Here is a 21,164-nt window from a genome sequence, read left to right as displayed (position 1 = left end):
CGAAAAGCGGCCGACAAGGTGACATCCAACGACGGAACCCTAGCGGCAAATCGAAGAACTAGAACCAATATCTTATTGTGATCCTTTAACTCTTTAGCAGCAGCTGCACTGACTATCATAGAGAAAGAGGCCAGGAGTAGTCGGAAAGACAAGACAGAAGCCAGGGGGTCGTTATGCTGTCATATTTTTCAACTAACGAATTGAAAATGAAGGATCTATGGCGCATTTTTTGGTATAAGGGTGCTCGAAAGACGATATCGGAAGTGACCGCTTGGGACAAGAGAAAATCTCGCCCATGCAATATATGAGCTAGATTTTCTTGACCTTATCTTTTATGAAATTAATGATTTTTGGCCTTTCGGCAGTCCTCGATCTCCTGCATTCTTTCTCAAGTAGAGTTCTACTCCAAGAGAATGGACAATTGAAATCAAACAGAAAAGAACACAAGTGCAAAGTTCATACTAGTATATAAACATATTACATGTAAAGATTGATTCATTTTCATGCACATAAACATTCAGGTACCAAATACAAGTAAATATTATCTTCATCGATACATTATAAAGATTAATCTGAGTTGTACCTCAAGAACCAATGCGGCAGTATAGAGATATCCCCTGAGCAAGATATGGTCAATGGGTTATATTGGTCTGATGTTGTAACCTCTTCGTGATCAGCCCGAGATGGACAGCTCAGATAACTCTTTACATCTCATTTGTTAGTTTCATGTTTCTACACAATTTCTACTGGACAGATCTACGTTCTCCTCAACCTATGGTAAATAATATTTGCAAGAATCAGCAGAAGCACATATACATAATTTAGATCTAGATGTACACTAAACATGCAAATTTATATGAATACCACTATCTATGCTTTTAGAAGGTAGATATATCTCTAAAAGTACACTTGTAGAACATTCCTAATTTGTAACTGCCCCACATTCAGGCTGACAGATGGACTGTTACATGCAGCCTTTTGTTGGAAATGAACTGTTCCACAACTCCTGATTACACCGATTTCAAAATCTTCAACAATTTTCCATCAAATACCGGTACATGAATGGCAACAAGTATGTACATTAAAATGGAGCTGCAGAATTCTGATTAATGAATTTAAAACCAACCTAACACTAACATTGCAAACTTTTACAAGTTGAAAGTACTATCTTAGCATCCTTTTACTAATTATCATAACACTATGAGAACTCAAAATATATAACAGTAAAATCTTACGCAAATTTTACACCACTAAAATTTCGACATGCTAAACAAATTCTCTAAAAAAGTCTGAATCTCAAAATTGTGCAATTAAAATGATATTGTCATGGAGGTTAAAACTGAAATCACACCTAAAAACATATTTTGAACAATTTCGATGTCAAAACAAACAACTTTAAGACAAGTAAACTCATGTTTTTAGGAAGTACTGTCATCAATTTGTTTACAAACTTTTGTGTTCCACTTGGCTAGACAGGTTCCTTTGAATTCAGCCATGAAGTTTTTTCACAAGGAATGATTTTTTTTGGTCAGCCATTGCAATTAAAACAAAACTGCAGCACTTCCAACAGTTATCAACTCACACTTCCAGTTGCCTCCTTTTAGACAACTACCTAGGCCTTAGACAGAAAACATATAAGGCCTACTCAAGCATTCATCTCACTATATTAGTCCACTTGATCTAATGTCAATAACAAATTCAAACTTGACTTCATGCTGAGCCCTTATGGCCACATTATTGACACCAAGCTGTTAGGTCAAACTCTACTAATGTTGCTGGGCAATTAGGGTTGGTCTAACACACTGGGGAATAGTTGAGGGGTGGGGACAAATCTACACCAGCGTCTACACCGTGTGTATTGGTGTATGACATTTCTTGATTTTGAGTAAATTCCTATTAGTTTTAGGCCTAGCCAGGGTGATTTTAACCAAACACCTGATGGAAAAGGACACCAATCTATTAACATAAGAAGTATACATATAATATTGCATCCCATTTTCACAAAGCACCTGAATGACATAATATTCTGATCTGACATGATTGCGAGGAAAACACCACAATTTCCAAAAGTACAGCCAACCCCTGCTGCACTTCTGGGTCTTGGCATTTAACCTAATCAACAAGCGTATTCCATTATGCATGCTGGAAAAATGTCATATGAACCATGCTACAGACGCATCGTCTTCAACTTGCTAAGTAACGGAGTCCGAGATTTGGACTTGGCTGGGATCACGGCCGCCTCACTCTCAGCATTTGGGAACTTCCTCTGGTAGATTTTGGGATACTCCTTCTGAAACTGAGAAGACAGAAACACGTATTAGCAAAGCCACCACGATACCCTGAACGGACACTCGAGTCCTGAAAGTATTTTTCATCAAAAATTTGCACGTGTGCGTTTTTTGGCCGATATCTCGTCCTTCAAATCTTTCAGCCACACCCACCTGTTTCAATTTCTTCTTCTTCTCTTTGAATGCCATCTTTTCATTTTTGACAATCGCTTCCAGTAGATCTGCAATCGCCAGCTCCGAGTTTGACAATGTCTCTTGTTCATATTCTTCTTGGGTTAATCGCTTGCAAAACGTAACCATCACCGGATCTTCAACGTACTTCACCTGTAAAAATCAATATTATAGAAATGTTAGATTCAATGGAAAGATAAGCAGATATATGCTGGCAAGTGCAACATTCTAATGAGTGTACCTGGACTAGTGGTCCTTGATGCTGAGATAGAGCAGTGACGTGGTGCCCAGCTGATGCATCGAAGTTGACTCTCTTGAAAACATTTTGTCCTAATCTGACATGTTCAATGTTGGCAAAGCATGACATCCAGCCACAGTTGTAATGATGTAGCACAGTACTATGACATGGCAAGCATATGCACCTAAACTTTCCGGAATCATAGTCGGATATCGTCTTACCTGAGCTCGCTGCATCTCCGCCAATCTTGTCTCGATGTGCTCCTTGAGATCTTGTGGCACAACCATGATCCTATCATAGTTGTCCATCATGAAGGCAGTCAGGCATAGTGACGTCTGCTCGTCAAACTCTCCCTCCATGGCACTGACAATAATACAACGGCAGAACGTCTGCAGAACCTGAGTGCGAATTGGCAGATCGTCATCGAGATGGAGTTCTGTGTTGTTGACCATCTTGTTCATGAGACGCAGCAGAAGATGAAGCTTACGTCTGTTGCCAGGTGGAAGCAGAAGACAACAGATCTGGAGCGCACTGATCAACTTGTTTTCATGGGTCTCGCTGAATACACCTGCAAGAGCAAGACATTGAGAATAGAGGTCTTTGTTGGGAAAAGTTAAATGTACATGAATCTTTTTAGAATTTAGAATTGCACATTGTCCAAAGTGAACAGAAATGGTTACAACCGTTAGCAAGTATGGAAATAATAAACATTATAAGAATATCATCTCTAAAAACATCAGTGGGTGGTTTGTAATGTTATATTGGACAAGGAGGTAACCTGAGACCCAGGAGGAAAATTTGACGACAAATCTACATGTCTTACTTGATGAATGGTCCCAAAGGGCTGAATAGACAGAGCGTGTCATCCGACGTCGCACATAACGCCGAGAATTGAGATTCACTGGTGTGCGCTCCGAGGCTGACTGGTTACCATTGAGTGTTTGAATGGAGGCTTTCCTGTGGATGCTGCCATAAGGCGGTGGGTTCCTGTACTGCGGCGGGGGCTCCCGATACTTCTCATGATTGGGGTATGAACACGACCGATTGAGGTCACTGGCGACCATTTTAGCGTTAGGTGTCCGCGCTAATCTTACGTGAGAATAGCCAGGATCAGCACGTGTCGTGGCTGCGTTCATTCCGCTGCGTGTGCTGTAAGCTGTGGATGTGCTGTAGGCACTGCGACCACTTATGTGACTGACACCACTGCGACCACTCATGTGACTGACTCCACTGCGACCACTTCGCCCACTAACAGTGCTCGTACCACTCTGTTCACTACACAAACTCCCATTGGACTGTTTTCTACTTCGCATTGTCATGTTCTGCAGATAGTTCTCCGCATCGTTCAGATTATTTGAAGAGTAATGCCTCTGGAGGTTTCCATTTTGACTCCGGTCGCTATCCGTCCGCTCAAATGCAAAGTTATCATAGAAGGTACTAGAATAACGATTAGGGCATGCACTATCCTCGCTAACAAATGTACTGTCCAAGAGATTCGGTTGAGAAGATGTCATTGGCCTTGCAGGGGGCAAGAATTCAAAGTTTTCCATGCTAGAGTTGATTTGAGATACATTCCATTGAGAAAGCTTTAGCTGCTGTGAGGCAGGCGAAGCCATGCTGAGGACAAGATTTTCCACGGACACAAAGGATTCCTGACTCATAGGCGAGAATCCATAGGTACTGTTCCCTTGTGGTGTCGAGCGTCTTGGGTCAGGGTTTTCAATGTGCACTACAGTCACCATTGAAGAACATCAGCAGCACATGCAAGGAGAGAGAAAACAATCATGCAACTTTGAACCAAGGATATGTGTGAAGAACACTACCATGAATTAGATGGAGCAATCAATACTAACATGCAGAGCCCTACAACCGAACATAGCCATAACCTAGCTGTCCATGGAGCCATAACCTAGCTGTCCATGGAGCCATAACCTAGCTGTCCATGGAGCCATAATCTAGCTGTCCATGGAGCCATAACCTAGCTGTCCATGGAGCCATAATCTAGCTGTCCATGGAGCCATAACCTAGCTGTCCATGGAGCCATAACCTAGCTGTCCATGGAGCCAATGAGTTTTGTCAACTCAACCAAGCACTTCATGCAAACTTTTCTTCTTGAACTTTCTAAAAAAAATGTGCGTGGTCATCAATTCAAAGATTGGAGGACCGTCCTGTTTGATGTATGATGACAATTTCGGAAGAACTTTCATTGGAGATTCACCAAGAAGGGCAAAAATCAGATGCTTATCATGCACACAGGTCTCAAAAAATCCTTTCATCAAGTAGGATGGTCATTCTGTATTTCTATGCTAAACATTCCCTACAGGCACATTTATAATTTAACTCACATAAAACATTCACGAAGAGTTCATAGTTGTCATAGGTTAGCAGTGGCTCATCCAAGGACTGGAAGTGTTCCTTCACAGCGCGGAAGACGTCTCGTTCAAAACCTGGGTAGCGCTGACTGAAGTTGTCCTCACCTTGGTCAGGCCCTGTGCAAAGAAAGTGGATAGTTCAAATTAAGTTGTAAGGTTAAGTTGATAGTTCAACTCAAAGCATGCTGGGTTTATGTCTTAGCATTCAAATGATGGACAAGCAAAGTTGACTTGATTTGTTAAACACCACAAGCAATGTGTCAGTATTGCAGTTCTCATTGTGAGGCTGCCACCTTCACTAGACCACACAGCCTCCCAGACTTAAATTAAATCAATTACCCATGAGACGACTTAGACATATAACTGCAGGATATGGTTGGTCCCCTTGTGCTTCGCTACAACTTACAATATGCAAGACATCTCATAGCCGACAGAATCCAGTGCGGCAACTGTTCCTCTTTGATTATATTCGTCACAACTCCAGTCTTATTAAGGTGCGTCAGGTTGTGACGAACATGTTGGCCTTTCACTTTTGGCATTTCTATGATTTCATCCAGACTGTGTACACCAAGCAATCTCCGTAACCTAAAAAATGCACAAAAATGATCATCAACTTCAAGATAAATCACTGATCAGAATAAACTTGAAAAAATCATGCTGTCCATACATTTTGGTATTTAACATCAAACATCCTGAGAATTGGCATCGGCTATTCACCACCAGTTGACCTTATCACCGAGACTGATCTGCCTAGGATCAGTTGTTTTTCATGTGAGCCAACAGTTCCTGCTAATTTTTGTACTACTTGCCACCAATTTAGAACAAATATCAAAACAACCCACCACAGGATTTGTGTATTTGCTAGTTATGGCCTTACAAATATCAAGACTTAGTAAGAGGTTTTGAACCTACTTGGCAAGGGTGGCAGTTCTGAATACATTTTCAATTTCCTCTGTCGTCAACTGCTTTGCTACCAGATGACACTTTGGTAATTCTGCCTCTCGTCGACATTCAACTGGCTTTACCACATCTGTGAAGTCGAGTTTCAATGGCCGGTGAACAGGTGTCTGGTTCCCAAGATTTTTCTTCCTTTTCAGCGGGGTACGGTTATTTTTGACTGGAGATTTTGGTACGAATCTGAAATGTAATAATCAAGATGTAACAATCATTGACTTTAGTTTGTGAAAAAATATTTTCAAACAAAGGTTGCATTTTTATGATAAGTTAGTAGTTTATCACAGTCCAGGCTAGCAGTTGCACACTAATCACTATACATGTACTATAAATGTATGACTAGGGCCTGATAGTTTCTCAACATTTGAGCAAGAAGGCAGAAGACACCATGAGAAGCCCTCAGAGTCGAAATGAACACATTAGGCATTACATTCCACTCTCACAAGTGAGGTGTCCAATTCCATCACAAATTGACATTTACCTATAAAGTCTGCCATTGTCTTGAAACTGTTCCTTGTGTTTGCTGCCACGAACATCAACAAAAACTTGACCTTTATGAAACTTCTGCAACAACTGAGCAGTCTGGTATCTGAAATGAATCAATTAAAACTGTTCTTAATCTCTTGTTCCCAAAATCCTTTGAATCATGATTGCCAATAACTAAAAGAAATACGTATCGAAAAAGTATTATGCAAAGCAGTAAGAGGTAATAGCCAGTGTACACCGAAACATCTGCAAGCCCTTCACTTTTTTTATTTCACAACAATTGAACAAGAAATTGATCTCCATAACACAAAACTTTTTTTACTGTAATTTTCTGGGGCTTGACATTAGCCCTAGCAACATGTCAGTCTTGTTTTTTCATGCTGGTAAATGCTGGCACATAGAGAAAACTTAACTACCTATCCAAAATTAATTCCAAAGTTAATTGATGATTGGTCAGATCAACTCTGTTCATGAACCAAACTACATGTACCCATATTTACATTATGAACATGATTATTAATCATAATCCCCATTCTACCTCCACTTGTACATGATTAAATCCCCTATGACAAACAACTAGGGTGGGGCAATCTGCCTTACAGTGTGACAAAGGTATTAATATTATTGGATTAAGAGAAATTAATAAACACCTAATTAGTGATCACTCAATCACAGAGGTGAGAACTCTCCCAGACAGTGGGCTAAGCTCTGGAGGAGAGGAAATTGATGAATAGTGGTGTCAAAAACAATTATGTGATCTTTTGTCCAACGGTCAAAATATTACCTGCAGTAAATGCAGTACTACATGTGGAAGTATTACATTCCAAATTCAGGAAATGACATCTGCATACAAAAAACATCAGAAATAAAAGTGAGTTTATACAGAGTCAACAAATGTATGTTTGAGATTTGAATTGACATTTATGTTTTTTTATCGAAATGACATCTGCACTGTTAGTCTCACATTCAGAAAAATCAATTAACAACAGAACAGAATTAGTTTTCTTGATGTACTGAAAACAATCCTACCTTGAAACACCAGCCCCAAAGTTCGAATTTCTTTTGAGATATTCATGAAGCCAGTCAACAGAATCAGATGCAACAAAGCAATGTTCATAAGTCCTCATGTTCCGCCTGTGACGTCCAATTGGCATGTTGTCTCTGAAGGCATGAAGGACCTCATTCCACTGAGAAAAAAAGAAGATTGATTATTATTTTTTTGATAAAAATCTGGCAGAACTGTCCATAAATCTCCCTCTCCTCATTCCCATCATGCCATACTGGAATTGGTAAGTAAATTCTTTAGTCATGCCATAAGGCCAACATGGAATAAATCCATTTGCGGCCATTAGAGACTGGTGCTTATTTTGCAGGGCTGTGATCATCGGGGTACACTTGTATTGAAAATGAAGAACGCCTGTCATAGATGGCTGCCCTATAATTTCAAGCAGTTTGCCTTTGGATGAAGTATTCTAATACAAGTATTAATTAACAACACGTGAACGAAAGCCATAACTAATTTGACCTGCTTTGTGCCACAACACTGGACTGGCGACTGCTGCATGCAATATCTTTGAATTGGCTGTCTCAAACGGAACGGCCCACCTCAAAATTACCCACATCAACAAGATCAAAGAAGAACTCAAGAGTCAGATTCAGAAGAATAATAATGAAAATCTCTTCCTTCCGCATTAATTCAACATTTCTGTTCTATCAGACCACACGTTTTGCCAAAAACTATCTCAATTTTCTTATTTCTTGCAGGTCTAATTAGTTGTGATCTATTCTGGGACAACTTGTTTATATTTTTACACTGCCACCGCTTCATGTCACCGTCCGACAATAGAAATGGGTAGAAAATAGAACAACTCACCAATTTTGTGGCCCTATATGGGCCTGAACTTGACTGCGACGTATTCTCCATATTTTCTAGATGTGTACGTTCATCTTAGCCTATCTATCATAAGTGACACTTCTAGTAAATTATGTTTTATTTACGATTTTCACACCTAAAGAGCCCCCTCCTGTTTCAAACATACCGCTGGAATCTGATTGGCTAATGAAGGTTCCGGTTGAAAGTTCAGAAAAGGTCAAGGTCAACTGTGAAGTGTATGGTTTCTGCAACATAAATTTCTCAAAAATAAAGAAGATGGGCCAGGCAAAGATAGAAGGTCCTCTTTCTAAGTGGACGAATGTCATGAAAGGATGGCAATATCGATGGTTCGTCCTAGATGACAATGCAGGACTACTGTCCTACTATACTGTAAGCCTCCCCTTTTTGCCTTAGGCCTAAGTAAAATAATGTCCCTCTTTTTAATTTTTGCCCCTCCCCCTCTCCCCTCTCACCTCATTTTTGTCTTCTTCACACACTTTCACTTGTTATGTCAATTATGATGCATGGTGCTGCAAAGATGAAGATAGTTGACCTCACAATGATTTCATGTCGACAAATCAAAAGCAACGAAGATGTGATGAGCACCTTACTTTCTCGACAGGATTGCGGCCTGTGGCCGGGACATACGTACGACTGCGTAGCCTAGGAACCATGGGCATGGCAATAAGCTAAGAAACGTGTGTGTGAACTATGATTGATACCCCCAATAACATGTTTTGAATATGATAAAAATGAAGTCAAACTTCAGAAATCAAATCCGTGTGATTTTGTAAAAGCTATGATATTGTAAAATTACCTTTCCGCTGGCTTTACAATTCACATACTTTCAGTCAAAGGAGAAGATGATGAGAGGTGCCAGACGAGGATGTGTCCGACTCAAGGTAAGATGACGTGTAGCTCAACGGCTCAAACTCCCAATAGGAATTCTCCTGGGAACATGAACTCCAGTTTCCGGACTTTTCTGGACCTGATACTTTGATGGGCAGAAAGTTGCCAGTAGGGCGTTAATAAATACACAATACACAAGGATAAACAAAATTAGCGGCCGGGTTTCAAGGTAAAATGTTTTGTTTCAGGGTGCAGTTGTTGGTATAGATGATGAAGACGATAGCACGTTTACAATCACAGTTGACCAAAAGACATTTCATTTCCAAGGTATGCGAGGTGTTTTGATTAGAGAGGTCAAATTGAATTAAAACAACCAAAACTGGGGCCCAAACTAGTGTCCTGAATAGAGGGGGTGTCCATAATAGAGAGATGTCCGCTAAGGGAGCATGCAGTAAAGTTTTCAAAGCATAATTGAAAAGATTTGCTTTTCAACATCCTGTGAGATAGTTCGTGTCAGTACCTGAAGCATCACTTATTCTTTACAATATATCGTCTTGCAGCCCGTGATGGTGATGAGAGAGAAAAATGGATATGTGCATTAGAAGATACCGTTGTACGACATTCCCAGCCTCTGAGGGTGAGTAACACATCAGCAGGAATTGAAATGCCTTTTTAAATACGATCTACAGGAGCGGGGCCAGTGGGGGTAATAATCATCATCAGTATGGTGTATTGGCACAGGCCTTTGCCTTTTACTGTGATTGTCACATAAATAGTCTGCCTGAAGACTCATTGTACAAATTGGAGCTTAACCGTAGCAGCACCTAAAAGTAGTTCACAGTGGCTTATGGAGAAGAAGGAGAACAACTCTTTTTGAACGTTTGTATGAATTTCTATTGTTTCAGAAATGGGAAATGAAATCTGTCCCAACGCTTGTAGACTTTGACAAGAAGCTGGCTGAGACGGATGCATATCTTCAGCTGCTGATTGATCAGGTTGAGGTATGTTAAGCTCCTTTTAAAGTCCTTAGTGATCAAAAGAATCACACTGCTTGAATAATACTTTCATGCATTGGTCTGTAATAATAGCTGCATTCCACGGTTTGTTTTCTCAATGTTTGAGTATCAAGGAAGGTATCGAAGATTTCGCAAGTCCGAACCGTGGTACTTTTTTGCTGTAGTGTACACATCTTATCCAAATATGCAAATATGCCCAAACCTCACCTTCATAACTGGCAGTCTGGCAGTCTGGCAGTCTGTAGAGCTTGTTACAGGGCCTGTGTGTCAAGGTGGTTGAGATTCAGGTATTGAAAGACCCCAAATGCTAATCTATGCATTTCCCTGTAGTGACATTGTAGAAAATATATTCGGTTCTAGATTTCACAGGAATAATTACTTTCTTGTTTTAAATGTGGTGTCAAGTCTTTTTCCTTCTGTGTAGGCTTTGGGACACAAGATCGACCAGTGCGAAGATGAAGCTGAGAGAGAGAAAAGTTGTTTGATTAAAATTTCTGCAGAGGTAGGTGGATTGATTTTTCTGACAGAACCCAGACCACATATCCTTCGTGATTGGCATGACAGCCCATAGGTGGCCTCCTGAAAAACATATATTTTCTGACAAAAATGGCAGTCTCTCTTGTCAACCCTCTTTGGGCCTCAAACCCTGCACAGGCAATAAACATGAAGCTGACCTGCATCTTGTGATTTTATGCATCAGCTGTCGATCATTTTAAGGCAACAGCCTTGCCGACAATAACGATTGTGATTATGTCAGAAAGCACAATAATTAATTATTGACCTTCAAGTTCAAATGTTGCCTGACCTCAGCATGGAGCTTTAACATGTAAAGTCGCCAGCTGTTCCCTATCTAATCTCATCAGGCCAAGTAAAAAGTATTTTGTGTTTCCCGTTATTGTCTGTCTCTGAAAAAAACAACCCTGTGTATTGATCTGATCTTTTGCATGGGTTCCTCTACTTCCGAATTGGGAGCAACAGCTAGCAAAGTACAAAAAACCATCGATTTTGACCAAAAAATACCGACAGTTCGTGCCCACTGTTTTCATAGGATTTGACCCGAAACACAAAATTTTGCCGCTCAGCCTCATATATTCTTTATCCCTGATAAATTAATTTCAGAATATGGTAGAAGCTATAAAACAGTCCATAGTATATCTGCAAATAGCCAAGGTAGGTCAATTGTTTTTAAACCCCACATCAGACTGATATAAATTCATTTTAAGGATTGGTGACATTCAGGATGACTGTACAAATAAAATTTATATCAGGGACGCATGCAGTCTCAAAATGTTGCCCTATTACATATATATATAGGTGGGGCAGTCAGTTGGCTTACAACAAGGCGTAGCCTAAGGAAGAGTGCCATGAACTGCCACTGAATTGGGGCAACATCTTGGAATACTTTTTGCAGAACACTGGCAAAGCACAATGAATATTGGAAGACCATTTTAATGTGAACATGTGAATTTTCCAGCAAAACACCATTAGTCCTCTTCTGAATGGTCCGTCATTTCAAGAAAGTGCTGCAAGGGAGATCGCAGAAGGTGCACGGCCTTCAGGTGCAGGTAGGAATGAATTTTTCAAAGTTTTCATTAATTTATTCACATCTTACATCAAACCTCTGACTCTGTAGCTCACACTCATAACCATGCATCAGACGTTAGACTCTATAGCACAATAGCCATCACCTGGTATAATCATTCGTTAAAAGTTAATCGCTATTTTTTAGACAGTTACGTTGCAAACTTTTTCATTTCTAACATGACTAATCTGAACTTATCTTTTAAGAAAACGTAATGCTAGTTTAGCTTTCTAACCATAAGTACAAGTGTTGGGCTTTGAAAGTATCGCTCAAGAGATTAATGTAACTTTTATTGTCCCTTTTCACAAAAAAACTCAATAGAAGTCATCATCTCTGAAGTACTGACATCTGAAAACTTACCAAAATGCTATCCAGGAGGGTTACCGGTAGGTTATACTGAGTATGTTGGTAGGTTATACTGAGTATACCGGTAGGTTATACTGAGTATGTTGAAGTGGTGAGTCACACTCACAAGTTGACGTTTTTGTTCCAACAGTGTCTAGCGACCACACACCCAGTGATACAGAACAGAGTGTTGAGTTCTTCGAGGACACTGCGGAAAGCCTACCGCCTAACAGCCTTCAAGGTAGTCCCCACATATGATTAACATGTACTGTAAACTCACATTTTTTGGCGACTCTTTTTGCGGTTTGTGAAAATTTCTGAAAAAATTAAATTTTCACGATTTTTGTTTTGGCAGATAATGAAATTGATTTCAGTTTTTTGAATCCCCAATTTTTTTTTCAAAATTTTTATTTTTGGGAATCGATGTTATTTGCAAAAATCTGCAAAAAAGAGCCAGCGAAAATTTGACCGTTTTGGATTGGGTCGACTCTAGAAGTACCCTGATGTGAGACCAAAGATGTGAGATATGACTTAGGGGCAAAGTCAGGCTGGGATCGCGCTATAACAATGTTGTAGGTAGGCAAGGGGTTAAAAGGCAACTTTTGTCAGACATCATTGGGTACATCTAAAGTTAACATAGATATGCACTCCCTTTAGCTCCAACTCTTCACTCCCTTTTTGTCTCATGCATTTTCCATCTCTGGCAGTTGTTTGAAAATTGGCACAGGGAATCCTGCGCAGGGAATACTTAAGTATTTCAGTTGAATCCCTTGCACTGAGTTGTGCAATGATTCTTCGCATGTTTCTGAGGTGTATGGGAAAGTGAAGACAAAAGCATTGAATTTTGAATTCTTCTGTTGACAGAAAAAAAGACTATTGCATGTCGTTATCATTTAAAGCCGGGATTCCGAATGACTTGGAACGAAGGAATAAGAAGGTTTTTCATGCATATAATACCTCTCAACTGCAATGTTCATTTCTATTTATCTGAGCCACAAGAAAAAACAACAAACACCTACGCCGTAGGCCTTTGAGTAGCCACTGGTGTTGACAATATTTCCGGAAAGAAGAACTCAAGATAATTTTCCTAGGTGTTGGATATTTTCCAGATGCTCAATCGATGGTGCAAAGATCTGGCTCTGGCGCAACAACAATGCCCTCTATGGGACCGACTCCCGTACCAGAAACGTCATACTCAAGTAGTGAGGATGAGGATGATAACTTCTTTGATGCAGAGGAAGAATCAACGTCTGCTAAACATTCTAGTCCATGGTGAGTATCAAGTGCTGTAAACGGACAAATATTTTTGGGTGTTTTGTTTTCATGAATTGTGAAATTCGTGAAAAGACTCCATTACAAAAATGAATCTGAAACATTTATACTTTTCACACAGTTCCAACTGGTCATGAAATGGACTGTAGGGCAGTTGTTATTCAAAACACTTTTCAAGGCTTACAAACAAATCACTTGTTTTTTCCATTATTTTCAGTAAAAATTTGGAAGAGGTTGATGAAGACGAGAAAGAGAAAGAAAAGCCAATTGTGATCGCGTCTGCTGATGATATTTTTGATGGTTAGTCATGTCATTTACTGGTCAAAATTAACATCTGTTTTGCAGAAACTGTTTTGAGGAAAATTTCATTGTGCAAAATTTGCTATGAGTAGACAGGAATTCCTCCATCTGCACATTCTGAATGCGTTTCCTTGTTCCTTTACAATTATAAATTCTCTTCTCGTTTACTTCCAGAGCTTTATGACGAAAATGATGATGAAGATTGTAAGTGTTTTCTTTTAACTTTTTTACTTAACTTTAGGTAAAGTGGTACATACGAGTAAAACCTCGATGTGCATTGAATGATGTGTAGTGTTAAATGTGTTCTACAAAGTAGAGGCTATAATTGTACCATTTAACCTTATGATGAGCTTAATTGATGTGTCTCATATTTTCAGTGGAGTCATTGGACCAACATGGGAGTGTGATCACGCACCTTCTCTCCCAGGTCAGGATTGGTATGGACCTGACCAAAGTAGTTCTACCGACGTTTATTCTTGAAAGGCGGTCGCTGTTAGAGATGTTTGCTGATTTCTTGGCTCACCCAGACATCTTTGTCAGGTATGTCTTAAATCTGATATCTCTTTTTGTGTTTTGAAATATTCCTGTTGGGATGAAAATACTTGGCTGTTTCTGTAATTATGTTGGGGTCTGGTTTCAATGTGTTGTAACTGCGAGGCTGTATTTGACTTCCAATTCCCTACTCTTCACGAACTTGCCAAGAATGCAGAAATGTGTTCTAGAGTCTCAAACGCAGAATCCAGATCAAGTCGTTTTGTTCCTCATTACCTGTCATCATTTGGAAATCACACAAGAACTAAATTTTCCATGACCCTGACTTCACCTTGTCTGTCGTGTTTGTTCCCGAATTTTTTTTTCTTCAAACCAAAAAACGAGTAGGCGTGATGTTTGGTAGCCAGAACAGTTGTTTTATCTACATGTATTTCTTTCCTTTTTTCAGCATTGCTGATTTCTCCGACCCCTACGATCGAATGGTGCAGACGGTGAGATGGTACCTCTCCGCATTCCATGCTGGCCGTAAGAGTGAGGTCGCTAAGAAACCGTACAATCCTATCCTTGGAGAAACATTCCTGTGTTACTGGGATCTCCCAAACCAAACGAAACCAGAAAAGAGGGTAAGTCTATACATTTATTTATTTATTTATTCATTTATACATGGCCTAAATTGCTCCGAGGGATTTTTGCAGAAAAGACAAAAAATTACAAAAATTGCAGCCAGCTTGGACCAAGGGGCATTATAAGTAAAGGCAATTTCTGAGGACAACATCATGCCTAGGAAAAGTGTTCAGTCTTTTCTCTTACCACACATATTACCCTGTACAATGAAAAACATTAGAAAGGAGGCTTGCCCCATTTAGCGCAGTTGAGACCATTCATTCCAGTGGCCATGACATATACTTTGCTCTTCCAGGAATTGAACACTGATGGCCCCACTCCCTGGGCTTATAAAGACAATCTTGTATTCATAGCTGAGCAGGTCTCACATCATCCTCCAAGTAAGTACATTTATTTCATCTTTGCAATGAAAAAACTGATGGCGATTATAATCATGGCCCCCTGTTACATACATGTACTAGTAATGCATCTAGGAGCTGTTTATAGGGAACCTTACTTGGGCTCGACAGATGGAGGATGAAGAAAGTCCACATCTGGGTTAGAAGTACGATGCTTTTTCTTGTGATTCAAACATATCATTTGACAGAGCAGACTTGAATATTCTGTTCAAATTGCACTATTTCAACATGACTAATTTGGATATCTCTCTCTGCTACCACCTTTCTGGGTTTTTAGTTTGAAAACTCTGAAAGCATCTACAGTTTGAAGACTAGACAGAGTCATTGGGTGGGTAGAGGTTCATATTTCTGTTTCTATTTCAGTTTCTGCCTTCTATGCTGAACACGCCAACAAAAAGATATCAATCGACGGTTACATCTGGACGAAATCAAAGTTCTTAGGTCTGTCAATAGGGGTGCACATGATCGGCCAGGCCGTCATATCAGTTGTTGACTACGACGAGGAATATTTGATTACATTCCCAAGTGGCTATGGCAGGTAATTGTTCTTTCATTGCAGTTATCATGTTACAAGAGCAGAACAGCTTTGTGGGCAATGATTCTCCTCTGAAAGTTTAATGTGGTTGATATTTGTTCCGTTGTGTTCGGGACCAGTTCATCTTTAATGTCACTATGCATGACTGTTTACCTTGTGATGAGTATTTCATATTTGAAGGGGAACAAGGAGAAGGCTGGTAACAATATCCAGGTCACACTCATCCAAATTTGACTCCATTTGAGTGCAATATTTGACTCTTACATAAAAATTTACCACTTGGCCAATACTCGACGAATCACTCACTCACAGATTGATTAATCATTTCACTTGAAGGTTTGCTATGGCCAGTGACTGTTATCGTAACTTTTTCAGATCAATCTTGACAACGCCATGGATTGAACTGGGCGGCAAATGTACAATATCATGTCCGAAGAGTGGATACTCTGCGAATATCAACTTCCTCACCAAGGTAGGAATGCAAAATCTTTTGAAAACCAAGAATGTCACTTGCAAGGAAATTTGTTATTGCCTCTTTGGAGATAGAGCAGTATCATCTAATGGTGGAGTTCTATATTGGGGAAGGAAAATTGCCAACTTATGAGATCAGCCTGTCTTGAACTTGGCTTCGTCATGTTCTTGGTACTTCCCAACTGTGATGTCCAATAACAGAGGCTGCCTTTATAAGTTGGCCATTTCCCATAACAAGGCTCCACCTTCCGATCAGGCTTATCTGGAGAGAGGCAGATCTGTATTTTGTCTCGTGTCTTTGGTGACTGTCAATTTCATTGTACGGGTACTGTATGTCACTCTCCACAAGCACTGAATTTGCCATAAATGCCCAGCCCTGTTCATTCAGGGTTTGTAACTCAGATTGATAACCAAGGACTGCTAGGTTTGAACTTGATGGCAAATCGCATGTTCTCTTTGAGCTCTTTCAGAATAGGAAAGCATACCTTGCTGTTGGTCGTTGGTTGTCTCAAAAAGACCCCTCTGTTAGACCTCAAATGTTGTCCAAAACCTTTGGCAGATGTCTCTGGTTTTGGTTTGTATTTCAGTCTAACCCCACCAGCATTATTCATTAGTCAACCAAGGACCAGCGGCTCGGTATTAATTCCTTGAAATAATCATACTACTTAGTGCTTACCAAAAGAATTTCGATTGAAATGCAATGCAATGTTGACTTGTTACTAGGATGAGGTTGGCTATCACCGTGGAAAGGTAGGCCTCTTATCTACTAGCACCATCTTACTGTTTGCAAATAGATATTGGGGCTTTTGTTGGCTTTGATCTGAGGCTCGGTAGTGGTGTAGTGTGGTGATATACAGTACCTGCATGGTTAATTGGGAGTCAAGTTTGCCAAAGCTTTGGAGGCAACTTTGCTGTGATGGGTTTGGCAGCATTTTTTGTGATGATGTGAGGTTTGTATGAAAAATAGGTGGCCTCATGCTATTATTCAGATGTTTAAAATCAGCTATGAAATTTATCGCTTGGTGGGTGTCAAATATCATTAAACTAGGCTGTCTGTGTAAGGCATAAGCTTTCTGCTCTTGTGATTGAAAAATAATACTCGCCAATAAGAAAAAAGCATGCATCGATCGGTACTTCTTTATTCTTCTCAGGAGGCTACCTGTTGGCATTTAATGCTGAGGTACTACTGGTACCCGGTTAAGGTGTCATTGTATGACCTGGCCCTATAGAATCAGTCCATTTTACTTTTGTCCCCACAGAAGGTGTCCATGGTATAAAAAATGGGATTCAGACTTTAAAAGTTTTTCCATGTCTCCTTGAATGAAATTGCTTATCTTGTTATTTTGGTTATAATTTCAAACATTGTTTTTTCAGCCATTTTATGGTGGAAAGAAGAACCAACTATCAGCCGAGATATTTGCTCCGGATGAGAAGAAATCTTTCTGTAATATACAAGGGGAATGGAATGGTGCAATGTTTGCTCAGTTTGCCAGCGGGGTAAGTGTACGAAACTTTAGCAGACGACTTCCGAGGACATTATTAAGTGGGTTAAAATGTAATCTTGAACTACCCATGGGCAAAAAAACTGATAAAACGCATTTTGATTTTCAGAGAAATGAAATATTTGTTGATACAAGGAATACTCCAATCATGAAAAAAATGGTGCAGAAGTTAGAAAAACAGGGCGATTATGAATCACGGAGATTATGGCGGGACGTCACGTATAGTCTCAAGATGAAGAACGTGGAGAAAGCGACAGAAGGAAAGCAGAAACTTGAACAACGACAGCGAGAAGAGGCCAAGGACAGGAAGGAGAGAGGGGTGAACTGGGAAACAAACGTAACAGTTTATCATTAGTTATAAAGGATGTTTCAAAAACAATGGAGTTGGCTACACAACACCTGTATTTTATCCCCTTAACATTTAAGACTTCTTTTCCTTCCGCATTTCCACGAGGTTGATGATCACTTGCTGTGTACAACCACTAACTGATCAAGATGATCTTTCTCACCGAGGATTCCTCATTGAGATCCTCTGCCAATATTGAGCCAAATCACTGAGAAGAAAGCCCTAACATTTTTCTTTCGTTTTTGTTCATTTTAGCATTTCCACGAGGTCGGTGAACACTGGGTTTACGACAACTCACTGATGAAGAGATTATCGCGTAAATATCAGGAGCAGCTGTCTCAGCAGCTGCAAATGCAACAGGAGGAGGAGGAGAGACGGAGGCAGGAGCAGACGGCAGTTACCACGGCAACAGTGGAAGCAGACGTACCTGAAGTGATACAAGCAGACGACAACGATGCTGAAGATGAAGACGAAGCGGAATTTGTGGATCCGTACGATGACGAGGAGGAGGCAACGGGTGAAAATAAACAAGACAATGATTTGATTTCTCTGGAATAATTGACAATTCTGACTTGATACATACTGTAAAATCACTTTCTTTGGTGTGGGTTTTATTTCAGCAGGCTATCAGTCAATCTGTCAATCTTTCAATCTTTTAACTAATATAGTGCTGAGTGATCTATGTTTGATAGCGCCCGAATTATAACTAGGAATATTAACAGCTGCTCGATTGACAGGACGCGCTATTCCACAAAAATCAACCCACCTCACATGTACATGTAGTCTTATGTATGAAAATATCCAAAGGGGTTTTCTGTTTTGACCCAAGCAAAGATGGCGAGAAGAGAAAAAAAGATTATGACAAGAAATATAATCCCTGCCAAAATGAGTGATTCTACAGTTTAGCAACGACTTTATATATTAGGGTTTCCTAGTTTGATAGGGTGATCTTGGTGTAATACTGCATATTCTATTAGAGTCTGTGTGGAAGTCGGCAGGAGTTGGATCGAGCAGTGCTTGGATAAAGGATTTGAGGGTTATTTCAAAATCTAGAAAAGCTGCTTCAAGTGGAATTGAAACTAAGGTGTGAGACTTGAGGACTCTCTTGTCTTCATTGTCAGATGTGAAATCAGGTTTGAAAGGGTTGGGGGGGGGGGATGGTGCCGAATTGATACAGCATTTTATGCACTTAATAGTGGTGCTTTTGATGGCAATGTAAGATTTGTATTTGTGGAATCATGTCTGTTTGAAATAAAGGTTATTGTGCTACAGACGAAGACCACGTGCGCGAGGTGCGATGATGACGTGAATCTGACGACCAAAATGGCATCTTTTCTTTGATGATGTCATCTGCACAGCCTCCGTTGTATCAGATTATAAGGACTTGTATTGTTGCAGAATGAGTAGAAAGATTCCTGTTTTATAGATGGCAGTACTTGGATGCATCAGAAAATTTACAAAAACATTCTAATGTTTGTCTTTGAGTACATGTAATTCGTCAAACCCCATAATGCAAATGTAATACGGTACTTTAATCCTGTCTTCCAGTAAAATAGGTTTTTAGAATGCTTAAACTTTATGATTGTATAAACACTTTTCTTAAAGGGGGACTATAGACAGGTAGTAGGAGGACCAGTTGGTGGTTTCTGGGTGGTTATTCTTAGGGAATTGGGTCTAATGTCTGTCTGAAATTTATCAACAGTTGTAGCCTCGTCACTTGTCTGACTCGGGAGCTGATATTCAGTCATGATGTCAGCTGTAAAAAGCAAACAAGTCTGATTGTTTCCTGCACCCTGATGCAATTAATCATGACGTCTTTTGACCCCAGCATGTGCTTCACTCAAATGGAGGAATGTAGTCTATTATAAGTTAGAGTGTAATATTTCCTGTAAAAATCACATGTTTGCAATATTATGACAGAAAGATGTTTGTATGTACTTGGCATTTACTATATGTATTACCTTCTAAGTTACTGGCCTTTACTATGTATTGTATTCTAGCCAATAATTGATATTTTATGCATTTTCAACAATCTAAAATCTTTGTCCATATCCCAAATCAGATTTACTGTATATGCTGGTTCAGGTTTTGGGTTAGGGGAAAATTTGTCATCTGTCGAATTATGGAATTTTCTCAAAAACACCCCAAATCTAAGTAAACTTTTGCACTCATTTCAACTTCCAATGAGGACTTCCAGAAGTAATTGCCAGTCTGGCACTGAAGTGGTTCTTGGATGCATCATAAAAGGTAAACTGTACACAAGCATTCTACCAACAGTAAAAAATGTAAAGCTTTAACACTTAGAAGTATGCTGAACTCTACTGTAGTGTTGGTCTGGCCACAACTCCCCCGACCCCTCCTCAAATACGATTCCACATTCTCATAATAGTTTAGTGACATATATTTGGGTCTGTTCAACAGTGTCTACCGCAAAATTGATAGCTTTATTTGAATGATACAAATATAAGAGATGTGATGTGATATATAAATACCTTAGTTGACTTAGCACATATCAGTGATTCAATTCCAGCCATATGTGGCCAATTTTATAGTCCATGTCAATGAATAAACTGGTGTACCGGTGTATAGAAAAGTATTATTGAGTTTTGTTAGATCATTTTACAGTTTGAATGCTTGCTTCCAGAAACAGCTCTGGGACGCTGTTGGCCAAGAAGCTGTGGATAGCCGTAACACTATCATCGTGACTTGAAAGGGGCTGAGACTGTCCTGGTAGGATCAGGTTGTGTCACCACCATACTCTCATGATTGAACCTTAACATGAAAAAATCTGATGAGGCCATCTTGAAATAGTTTGGTTGCTGCACTGTCCATGATCTCTTGATCTGAGATAAGAGTGTCCCAGCATGGCGTGGTTGTGATAGCGTCCATATTTCTACTGGATGAGCCATCTCATGGATTCAAGGTTGACATGGTACACCCTGAGTGATGTCACATCCAGTAGAGACATAAAACGACCTGTGGGAACATGGTACACCCTGAAGAGCTTCTCGAGAGATGGCACATTCAGTAGAGCAAAGCACAACCTGTAT

At 39.9% G+C, this 21,164-nt stretch overlaps 2 protein-coding genes across 5 annotated transcripts; one reads left to right on the top strand and one right to left on the bottom strand.

Moving 5' to 3' along the window:
• Positions 1–455: 455 nt before the first annotated feature.
• On the bottom strand, positions 456–8,534 carry LOC135486368 (DEP domain-containing protein 1B-like). The gene is made up of 10 exons (XM_064769115.1): positions 8,383–8,534; positions 7,539–7,696; positions 6,505–6,612; positions 5,982–6,206; positions 5,476–5,654; positions 5,043–5,186; positions 3,521–4,426; positions 2,919–3,265; positions 2,442–2,612; positions 456–2,296 (listed from the first exon to the last, which is right to left on the bottom strand). Exons 1-10 carry the CDS (start codon positions 8,431–8,433, stop codon positions 2,168–2,170), a joined length of 2,418 nt encoding a protein of 805 aa, XP_064625185.1. The 5' UTR covers positions 8,434–8,534; the 3' UTR covers positions 456–2,167.
• A 75-nt stretch (positions 8,535–8,609) lies between these two features.
• LOC135486948 (oxysterol-binding protein-related protein 9-like) lies at positions 8,610–20,710 on the top strand. 4 transcript variants are annotated; one of them, XM_064770157.1, is made up of 21 exons: positions 8,610–8,772; positions 9,234–9,284; positions 9,480–9,558; positions 9,792–9,868; positions 10,137–10,232; positions 10,672–10,749; positions 11,367–11,417; positions 11,722–11,812; positions 12,326–12,415; positions 13,284–13,446; positions 13,664–13,746; positions 13,921–13,950; positions 14,124–14,286; positions 14,687–14,861; positions 15,158–15,242; positions 15,624–15,798; positions 16,171–16,267; positions 16,990–17,016; positions 17,641–17,763; positions 17,878–18,105; positions 18,370–20,710. In XM_064770157.1, exons 1-21 carry the CDS (start codon positions 8,659–8,661, stop codon positions 18,670–18,672), a joined length of 2,379 nt encoding a protein of 792 aa, XP_064626227.1. In that variant the 5' UTR covers positions 8,610–8,658; the 3' UTR covers positions 18,673–20,710. The 4 variants fall into 4 exon arrangements, with proteins under 4 accessions (XP_064626227.1, XP_064626226.1, XP_064626229.1 ...); XM_064770156.1 differs by having other exon boundaries at positions 13,266–13,446; XM_064770159.1 differs by lacking the exon at positions 12,326–12,415.
• The last annotated feature ends 454 nt before the right edge of the window (positions 20,711–21,164 follow it).

Source organism: Lineus longissimus, chromosome 4 (genome assembly GCF_910592395.1).
Source record: "Lineus longissimus chromosome 4, tnLinLong1.2, whole genome shotgun sequence".
Classification (NCBI taxonomy): domain Eukaryota; kingdom Metazoa; phylum Nemertea; class Pilidiophora; order Heteronemertea; family Lineidae; genus Lineus; species Lineus longissimus.
Note: the sequence above shows the minus strand (reverse complement) of the source record. Positions and strands in the feature narration are given on the sequence as shown.